Genomic DNA, 11,150 nt, shown 5'->3' with positions numbered 1-11,150 from the left:
TATCAGGAGGAAGATTATTGCCTTAAAGAAAGTTTGCATTAAACTGGGAGAAAAAACTCTTGTAGGAAATGCAGACATTAACCTTGTGATTATGACAAAAGCAAACCCAAGACAAATACTGTTCCTTCTCATAGGAAATATGAAATCACCTTCTCCTTCTGTGAGAACAACCAAACTCATGAGGAGCTATTTGGACGATCTCTGTTCTCATCACTTAACCTCATTTGGGCTTCTTAGTGCCTTTTAAATTGCTTTGTCAAATCTCATTGGAGAAGCAGAACAATTTATTCTCTTTATTCAGAAGTTTTAGAAAAGACATCGTGCAAAATATAACTTTTATATATGGGGAAGATAGATAAATCAGTCCAAATGACAACCAAGATGATTCCTAAATTGAGTGTGGTAGTGAGAGGATCAGAAAGTAGAGAGTTGAACCAGGTTGTCACGCTATGTGGTCAGCAGGGTCCAGATGGCTCCCGCGATGGTCATTGTAGCCCTACATTTAGGAAATCTATGAAACTGATTTTTGTCATCGGGATGGCTGCTTACCTGACAAAATAACCCCATCCCTCAATTATGCCAAAAAGGGAGTTCTTTCCATCTACTTTTGGCCACATTATGTTCTCAGGGTATACATTCAGTCCAGAAACACTGAATTAACAATATTTTATGGGGCATTTAGTGGTTCAACACACAGAAATATTTTTCTCTCTGATGCCTGAAATTTCATTGGTGATGTCTGCCTTCATTTAGTTGGACTGGGTTGTGCAACCTTGCCAGTCCTGGAACTCTTATTTTCTCTTATGTACTGTGTTTGCAATTAGAGCAACCTATTGATGGTGCCTTATGTGATTAACAATTTTCTGAATGTTAGGCATGCCATAAGTTAGATACTTGAGTCAAAAGAGAATAATACAGGGGTGGTTGGGTGGCTCAGTTAGTTAGAGCGCAGGCTCTCAACAACAAGGTTGCTGGTCCAATTCCTGCATGGGATGGTGGGCTGCAACCCCTGCAACTAAAGATTGAAAACGGCGACTGGGCTTGGAGCTGAGCTGCATCCTCCACATCTAGATTGAAGGACAACGACTTGGAGCTAATGGGCCCTGGAGAAACACACTATTCCCCAATATTCCCCAATAAAATTTTTAAAAAGGCGGGGGAATAGCACAATTTTCTTTTTCAAAGGAGAAAAACTTAAGTAAGAAGGTGAAGAATGTCATTTATTGTATTAGTGTTCTATAGAGAAAAAGAACATATATATATATATATATATATATATATATATATATATCTCATATACATACAATATGTCATGTATTTTATATATATAATGAAGACCTTACATATATTTTTATATGACAAAGACATTTGGAGAGAATGATCATGGATTTGAATATAATAATTAATCATGTTATTAATTTTGATTATATATAATCTATTTAAAAATAATGTATGATATATATATATATATATATATATATATATATATATATAGAGAGAGAGAGAGAGAGAGAGAGAGAGAGGAGAAAAGAAAGAGAGCCTTTAAGAAATTGGTTCATGGGATTGTGGGAGCTGGCAAATCCATAATTTGTAGGGTAGGCTGACTGGTGGGAAATTCAGATAAGAGGTGACGTTTCAGTCTTAAGTCTGAAATCTGAACTACAGGCCAAGCGGGCTGGTGACTCAGGCAGGGTTTCTATGTTGCAGTCTTAAGGCTGAATTCCTTCTTCTTTGGGAAGACTGTGTCTGCTTAAGGAACTCAATTGATTGGATGAGGCCCACCTACATTATGGAGGAAAATCTGCTTTACTTAAATTCTACCAATTTAAATGTTAATCACATCTAAAAAATATCTTCTGCACAGCAACATATAGACTAGTGTTTGGCCAAACAACTGGGCACCATAGCCTAGTCAAGTTGACACATAAAATTAACCATCACAGTTGTATTCGTGTGGAACATAGAACCTAACTCATAGTTCTAAAAACTAAAAACATCTAAGTACTTCTCAATATTATTCGTCATTGTTTAAGCTAGTCCAGGTTTTTACCTCTGGGCTTGAATAGATCACACATTTTTAACTCACCTTAAACAAGCAGTTTGGGCTCTAGATTCTGCCACTTGTACTGTGGCAACTATTTATGCTGTGGATCTAGGAAATTTCACCACCTCCTCCAGGCATAGAGGGTGGGAATGATCACCACCGCATTTTTGTGAAATATCTACTTGCCCCTGTCTTTGGATTCATTTATTTATTTTTAATGAAATTCCATCAGCTTCCATTTTATACATGAACTGTTATAAACTCTTTACAATGTTAACTCATTAACCCTTATCACCAGTGAGGTTGGTACTATTATGGTCTCTCCTTTTTTTTTTCCCTCCAATTCAAGTAACTGGTTTAGATCAGTGTCAGTTGGTAGCTTAACCATTCTCTTAGTTATTAGAAAACCTACATGTTAAGAAAAAGGTTTTGTTATATCCAGACACGGCTTTGAAGAATTCAGAGATTAAACATTGCACAACCTCTGCTTATTATCATGAATATTGATGAGAAATATTTACTAAATTATTGTAGTTATCTTTACAACAAATGCAGTTTAATCACCTCTTTTGCATTTGGGTTACAATCAGCCTGAATTTTCAACTCTAACATTTTTCCTGAGGTGATCTCATAGAATTTTCAAAACTCCTATTTTCTTAGTGATGAAGATCTTTGGAAAGGACTATGGGTTTCAATCAACTTTGTCCCTGTTGCATATCAATATACTACAGAATGAGCCCAGTGATTGTTCTACATCCACATTAAGAGTTTACATCTTGGCTATGGGATTTTGGTTACAGGAACGTGACCCTGCAAGTTGTCACCATGATAAAGCCAGGCTACAATAGACCATTTCATCTATGGTGTATGGCCACTATGGTATGTCATGATGTGGAATCAATTCTTGATTCAAAAAATATGCTTAAAATCAAATTGAATCAGCTTAGCCGAAAAATAATTATAAAGGTCAAAAATTCCCCCTCCCCTTGCCCTTTTTTCCTGCTTCTGTTAGTAAGCCGATGTAGAAGAGACACTTTCTACCCTGAAGGAGACTGCTGTCGCATCACATAAATCACATAAGCTCCAGTGAATGTAAGTCATCACCCTCAGGAATGACAAGTCTATCTTTGTCACTCTTGTGGGATTTGAGCATTGACACTGTAAGGAGAACTTGACTAATAACTTTTACCTGAACATTCCAAACTCTGCACACAACTTCTTGATAAAGACCTTAATAATGATCAACATTTTCAGTTTGACAGAGTCTGGAGAAGACGGTCACTGAGCACTTTGACACTTTTACCTTGTTTACAGTAATTCCTTGATAAACCTTAGGTTTTGCTGCAGTTGCAATCATTGGGACAAATCATAAGGAAATGAATATGAAATGTGACCCTCAGATAGACTGCATTTGGCAATATTCTAAGATAATTGCTTATGAGGGCAATTTATACAAGGCCTGGTTTGATTAAAAGGACACATCATTGATGTTCTCTAGGTTTAGATCAAATGTCTTTCACTTTATAGTGTCTTTTACTCGAAAGCTGGCTAGGCACACGAATATGCTGTTTTATCAGTGGGACAGGTTAATTATGACAATGAATGGGAAGAAGTAATCTATTTCCCTTATTCTGTGTGAAATTTCAAAGACAAAGCTAAATTTTACTAAAGACAGATTCATACCTAGGGAAAGGACAATCTCAAGTGCCCGTTGTATTTCTTATCCAAATGTCTGAAAATATGAGACCCATTTAGACTCTGCCTAGCTGTGTGGGTTCAGGGCTTTCTGGTGTACTCAATCCTTTTCACTCTCTCAACGTCATTTTGGTTTAAAAATACGACACTACATTTACATTTCATGACCCAAAACCTTGGAACACCATTAAAATGGTAATTAAGCATTATTATTATTTCATGCATCCAAAAACGCCATTTCAAGATACTACACAAACAGGATTCCTTTAAGTTGTTTTATTGGTAACAGAAACAGTGCATAATTAAAGATGTGATGAGGAACCTGCAAATAATGAAGAATGAGTCTATTGCCAGCAAATTACAATTATTCCAGGTCTTTTAGACATTACAGAGTTCTTTCACACCAGATGGTTCGTATGTAACAAAGCCATTTTACGTTTAATTGTGCTTCTACAAAACCTTTGAAGAATGAGGTAGTTTCCTTTACCCACTATATTTTCCACATTTCCATCATGCTTTTAGTGAGCTTAAATCCTTGTAACATACAACCTTTAAATAGTTTTTCATGAACGCCAAGCCTTATTTACAAAGTGTTTATTTTCTTCTACTTGATTTTTCTTAGAGAAAATATCAAGAATCACCACACAACTAGAGAAAGTTGATAAGCAATGGCTGTGGTTTATCATTACAATCAGATTTAGAGGCGAGAACAGGTTCCAAAAATTCAATAGTTAAGTTGATATTCTCCTTCTCCATAAACTCTGCTTTAAAAACTACTTCCTCAAGCTACTTATTTTCTCTCACCCACCATATCAAATAAGCCCAAATTCTTCAGAACAGTGGGTTAGGCTCCATGGTGTAGCTAGTTGGGTTCATTGCAGGATCATTCATTCTCGTACATCAACAGGGAAACAATTTATAGATGCAGCTTATTTTTAAGTAGTTAGCTTATTTTTAAGACAATTCAAAATCTACTTACAGCCATACTTTTCAGAGAATGCCTTCCTTCTTCCAAAACTTATCAATGAAGTAGAAATTGAGGCAGGTATTTTAATTCCCTTCTTACTTAAACCTGAGGATGACTTTAATGACCATGTGAAATTAGCTTGAGGAAACTGCATGTTGTTGTACATTTTTAAAAACTAAATGATTATCAACTACTTTCCAAACAGGTAACTTTCACCAAGGAAAGGAAATAGCGGTAATACTATTCCAATAGGTAGTAATCTAAAGTGGTTTCCAGGTAACGTAACTCTCGGATTATTACCTTATGATCATGGCCTAATTCTATTATCTCAAAAACCAGCCACTACCATTGGTCACTTCCTAATTGGCACTATTGGTAGTTGGCACCTGTGTCGAAAGCTGAATATCTCTATGGCTGACAGAATAAAAAAGAAGCTCCTTTGAACAACGCAGAAGCCAACCTGATTTTTCCCCCTCTATCATTCCTTTCTTGCTCTACATCCAATTGTTCTTCTGACATCTTTTGTAAATAAATTTTTCTCCATAATTCAATAACTAAGTAACAAGATATGCAGCCATTGTGATAGCGATATACAGAGGAATCTGTCAATAAGACTACAATTCAATTCATTCCCATACCATACACAGTCAATTCTTACCATCCCAACAGTACTTTCTATAAGTTGAACGTTATGCAACTCAGGTTTTAGGCCTTCTTAACTGGATCTATTATGGGTTGAAAAATACACTTCCAGACAGAATAAGATTACTTAAAACTTCAATGCTTGTACCCAGCAGATTTTAAAGACCACTTCATTTTCTAAAACTAAATTCCATCGCTATCATTCATTAAAACAACTGTTTACATATCTCTGATCTCAAGGAATTATTTACCCATAAACACTACTATATCCTGATGTTTCATTACCACCCTCTCAAAAAAATATCTGATAAGTCTTTTCTTATGGCATACATGCTGAAGATAAAAAATAAATCACTTTCTTCTACCTTTGTACTTTTAAAAGGGCTTTAAGGCAGTGATAAAAATGAATCCTGCAATAGTTTAAATGGCCTCTCTTTTAAAACCTCAAACTGTGAAAAACCATTTTTATATTAAAGTTAGTCTTCCACTTGTTATTTCCTGAGTAGCTGGATCCATCATTTTCGAGCTAATGCTCTAAACAGTTTGATTACTAATAGACATTTTCCAGAAAAACTCACTCTAGGAATATTTTGTTTATTTCAGTATTACCTGACTTTAAGATCAGCAAAGATACTGCAATTTGAGGTGTTCCTTTGTTGGATGGACCATGACAACTCAACGTTACTCCAAAATAATGCAGTGAACAAATGTACTAGATTGGCAATAAGTAGTAAACCAGGAGGCAACTCACACCACGCAAGCAGTTGAATAATGCCCAAAAGTAACCATACTGAGTAGTTTTGACCAGAGGAAAGGAAGGAGCAAAAAGGACAAATGTCCTTTAAAAATGAGATGAAAACATTCACTGTGATTTCTTGATAAGAGATGTCCTCTGGCCTTCTTTCATTGTATAACTGCATTAAATACTGCTTTTATACCTAGAAGTTTGTTCAAGTACTAGAGTATAAACATGAGGGTAATATATATATATATTTTTATTAATAGGTAAAGATTATTGAAAAGTTGGTACCTTTTGCCTCCTTTTCAGAGGAGATATCTGGAAAAGAGACAGCTGAACAAATTGTATTTATAGCAAAAGAAAGTGACAGGTGTTATAGTGTTCACTAAAATTACTTGCCAGCATTACTATCTGTAACTTAGGTTTCTGCAAATCCACATAAGGAATCCATATTGCAAGGAAGAATTCTTTGATCATCTTTAGAATCAGGACATGAAATAAGGGATCCTTACAACGTTTCTCTAACCTGTCTAAGCCCTGTGCTTTAGTGCATCCAATGAATATTTACTACTCTAATATTTTAAATATCATTCACTGAAAATGAACAAATGCTATCATTTTCTGCTTAAACCACATTTTTCCTATCATAAGCGTAAACCAAATGTGTAATTTTAAAAGAACTTTTTAAGGAAAAGAATACAGTGGTTGAACACTGAATGGGAATGGGCAAAATAAATTTATTTGGCAGCTGATTTCACAGCACAAATCCCCTACAGCAGAGTTCAATCTGCAGCTTTAATAAAGGGCTCCTACAATTCTTTTGACTAAGATATACTCATTAATTGCCTTCAAGTACCCAAAAGTGGTCTGATTTGAGGAAAGCAAGACCAATTGTTTAGGTACAATTCTATCAAGCAACAAAACTGATATGGTGAAGAATTATAACCCAGGGTGTATACTGTAGGTTTCCCATAGCTTCGGGCATGTTGGCACTATATGTCATATAGATGGCGTTATACTGCACTTTCGTGCTGCTACCTCTGTCTTTTTTTTTTTTTTACAGAAATCTTAACAATATAGAGGGAGGGTGCTGAGTAGGTAGGACAAACACGATCCCTTAACAAAGTTTCTCAGTCATTTCTCTTTCTATTTTACTTTTCCTTTGTACTTTTGAAAGCAAAGGTTAATGCAGATATTAGTTATTCATTTCAGCCAGCTGCAAGGTACTAGACAGCATGGTATACATCCCTGAGGTTGACTTTTCTTTTGGTGTATCATAAATTGAATCCTTAATAAACGACTATAACAAAGAAAATTTCTAATAGCAAATGTCTTTAGGAAATGCTCATATTTTGTTTATGCCTGAATACTTCATTTTAAAATCTTGGTTTCTACTAATGTGTTTTGAAAAAAATTAACAAATTTGGTCTGAAATGAAAAACAAAACAAAACTGAAAAACGTGTAAGAGAACATGCAAAATAAGTTAATCATTATCATTTTAAGTGCCACCAGTTCTGTTTATATTCATGCAGATGTGAATTGCTGAATCTCATTTGATCAACCCAATTAAACATTAAATAATTGCAGCCAATTATGCAAATATCAGCAACAATATTAATTTGTTGATCTTTTTGAGCAGATTAGCCTATTACATGTTCCTAATGCTAGACTATTTTATGCCTTAACTGATCAATTAGTGTTACAATAACTAAGTCTTAAAGAATGGATAATTGCCTAGTTATAATGTGTCACTCTTGATGTATCAATCCACTGCAATTAAACAAATAGTGCACAAGGAAAAAAGATGTGCAGATGTTTCTTTTAAATCTATTTAACAAATTAGTGCCAAGGTCCATTTCCTGTCTTACTACTTAAATAAGAATGGCAGACTATGTTCTTTGTTTTAGGAGACCTTCAGTTTTTTAAAAACGTATATCCTTAATCTTCACTAAGTCTGATAGGAAGGGTTTAAAATGTTCTTAAGTTTTAACAAAAGAAATTATACAGACATATTGTCAAAACATTGTTCTCTACCTTTTGTATGTAATGGACCTGTCTTGCCATACTAAATTTAGAAATGCAAAGTATAAAATGCATTTATGGCAAACAAATGATTTCCATTTCTCATAGGAATGTGAGTCTGGTTATTTATATGCTACTTAACAGGTTAAAATTACCTGGAAGTCTTTTCTCGAATACTGTATTAAAAATGAGGTCACATGATTTAGCCAAGGCAAGTGCACACCCTTAGAATGCTACTTGGTGAAGGACTAGAAGACAGGTAAAATACCTGAGGCCTGAAAAGAACAGACTCTCCAAGACTTCAGATCAACAATTAAAAGCCCCCTAAAATATATTTTTACCATTCCTTTTCATCTTATACTTCCCTAATTTTCATTTTACCATTTCTATCTATAAAAGACCCTATGGCCAAAAGTCTTGGAAAAGAATCAAAGTCCCATTTGCTATGTGCTGCTAACTGCCTTAAGGAAAATTTTCCAATGCATCAAACCTTTAGAATGTTTTTTTTTTCCTTGCTTTGAAAAGAGAATGAAATAAGTTCAGCAAGATGAAAGTTATTAGTACTGCAAGAAACCAAAATATAATGTCTGAGAGTTGACCTTCCAGAATGAATGTTTTCTATCAAGATTTGACTTTCTTCTAGAAAAACCAGGATACAATTTTAACTCAGAGTTCCCAAACAAGGAAAATATCATCTATAATTGCTCTCCCTGTACCCTAACTTTGTACTCATCCAATCCTTCCTTATTCAACAGCAAAGAGCATGTATAAAACCAAGAGTATAAAAACCACAGTATACCTCTTTGCTTTCTACTAAAAAACTAAATAGGGTGAATTATTTTGTATTTAACACTTAACATGTGTCATCTGTCATTTCCATTTGGTATCATATCACAACTTCTCTCTACAGGTACAACTTCAATTTCAAGACAGTCTTTACATACGAAAAAATTCCTCCAAGAAACTATGCCTCTGAGTATCTCTAATGCTTAGCAGACCATGAGAAACAAAGACAATATGAGGTAAAAATATACAATGTCAGAATCAATCACAAATTCTAATAAAGAGGTTTCATAATATAGAAACAAAGAAAGTTCACTTCTATAGAAGGTAAATATTCATTTATTCATTGTTTACTGAGTACCTATTATGTGCCGGGCATTGGGGATACAAAGATCTCTAAGGCACAAGACCCTCAGTGTTGTACAGACACTAACAAGCAGCCAATCACAACACAACATGGAAAGGGCAATGGCAGAAATGTGCACAGACCTCACTGATGCACAAGATCTTTGAGCGGACTGTGACATCAGGAAGAGGAAGAGATTTACCTTAAGATGGACATAGGGGGCCTACCAAAACAAATGTGACAAGAGAAAATCCAGTTTTTGAAAGTCTTGATCTAAAAAAACAAAACACTTTCTGAGGATAAAAATGTGTCACAGACAATGTTACATGTGAGTTTTACTCAGATCAGCTTTCAAACACACACACACACACACAAATTCATTTGGTTGAGGAGTAGAATATAACCTATGCTAAAGAATAAACAAACATTTTTGTATCTGAGTGAAGTACTAGGGAGGCACTAAGAATACTGAGGAAAATTCTATGCTATATGGCTTACATTGTCATCTTTCTAAGGGAAGGGAAGATAAGCTTCTACTATCAGGTTTACAATACACCATTTGATGATTGCAATTCATTTTCTCTAGTATGAGGAAACAATCCCCCTGGTAACACTGATCACACAACCTATATTATGCACAACTAAAAACAGGTAGCCAAAGTATCTATCATAATTCAGATGCAATAGTCTATCCCAACAGCACACAGGTAATATCCTGTGCTTTCCATTTAGGATACGATGATTGTCCAGTCGCTCTCTTCTCGTCCATACTGCAACAAAAAACAAGAAAACATGTTTTAGTTTAAAAGCTAACAGTGCTGTAACTTATAAATAAACTTAATAATACAAATGACGCTATACAAAAGATCCGCTTCTGTTTTGAACATTAAAAGCATATTCACATTAAAAGTAAGACTAGAGAAAAACAACCAAATATCTGGAAAGAATCACACATTTTACAATGATTATTCTCCTCAAATTTATAGTTGACGTAAGTCCTGTGTATAATTAAGTAAATGCCTTTTCATTACCATTCTGTGTTTAGCTTCTGCTCTCCAAATGACGTGAGTTAACTATTGTCAGAAGTGATGCTCAAAGTGCATTCCCCAAACCTGTAGCATCAGCATCACCTGGCAACATGTTAAAAATGCAATTTCTCAAGCCCCACTTCAGATTCCCTGAATGAGAAACTCTGTGGATGGTTCCCAACAACCTGTGCTTCCGCAAGCACTTCAGGTGAGTAGTCTGACGGGAGCAAAAGTGTGAGAACCACTACTAGAAAATCCCCCTTCTTGAGAGAATTTTATGTTCATGGACAAAAATATTAAATTGACAAGCCTGGTGGATCTAAACATTGACTTGTTTTCTAAATGAAAGTTGTTTATGTTATGTTAGCATCCCAATTTTTCTTATTCCTTCAAAAATTATGGAGCTGCAAATAATCAATTAGATTATTTGCATTAGCAGATAATTTGCTTTAGCAAGCCTAAATTTTAATATTTAAAATTGAATTAAATGAAACATAAAGACATTCCAGATGTCAGAAACACAAAGCCAGTTCTATATTCGTTTGTTCATCTATTTATTCATTCACTCATTCATTCAACAAACATCTCTGTGTTTAAATGAGCTTTCACCCTTGAGCAAGTACTGTGTGCCAAAAATAACTATGCCAAGAGCTAGACAGACTTGCTACCTCATTTATCCTCTCAATAACCCCAGATAGTAGGTGCCATTATCGATCATGTTTAAGGGATGAGAAAACTAAGTATTAGGGAGATTAAATACCTTACTTAAGGTTGTGGTTATAAATGGTAGGGTCCAGACCTTAGCCAAGATCTCTCTCACACCCAATTCCATCTTCTTGACCACCATCGAGACTTCCCTTCACATAGTAATGTGTGGAAACTA

At 35.0% G+C, this 11,150-nt stretch overlaps 1 protein-coding gene across 3 annotated transcripts in view; it reads right to left on the bottom strand.

The window, feature by feature from the left end:
- Positions 1-4,000: 4,000 nt before the first annotated feature.
- BCAT1 (branched chain amino acid transaminase 1) overlaps positions 4,001-11,150 on the bottom strand; it is a 77,683-nt gene continuing 70,533 nt past the window's right edge. For all 3 annotated transcript variants that reach the window (XM_019737823.2, XM_019737815.2, XM_019737832.2), the window contains exon 11: positions 4,001-10,009. In XM_019737823.2, coding sequence (XP_019593382.2) covers positions 9,968-10,009 — 42 coding nt within the window. In that variant the 3' untranslated portion in view covers positions 4,001-9,967. The remainder of the gene's footprint in view (positions 10,010-11,150) is intronic.

The sequence above is a fragment of the Rhinolophus sinicus genome, linkage group LG02 (genome assembly GCF_036562045.2).
Source record: "Rhinolophus sinicus isolate RSC01 linkage group LG02, ASM3656204v1, whole genome shotgun sequence".
In the NCBI taxonomy this organism is placed as follows: domain Eukaryota; kingdom Metazoa; phylum Chordata; class Mammalia; order Chiroptera; family Rhinolophidae; genus Rhinolophus; species Rhinolophus sinicus.
Note: the sequence above shows the minus strand (reverse complement) of the source record. Positions and strands in the feature narration are given on the sequence as shown.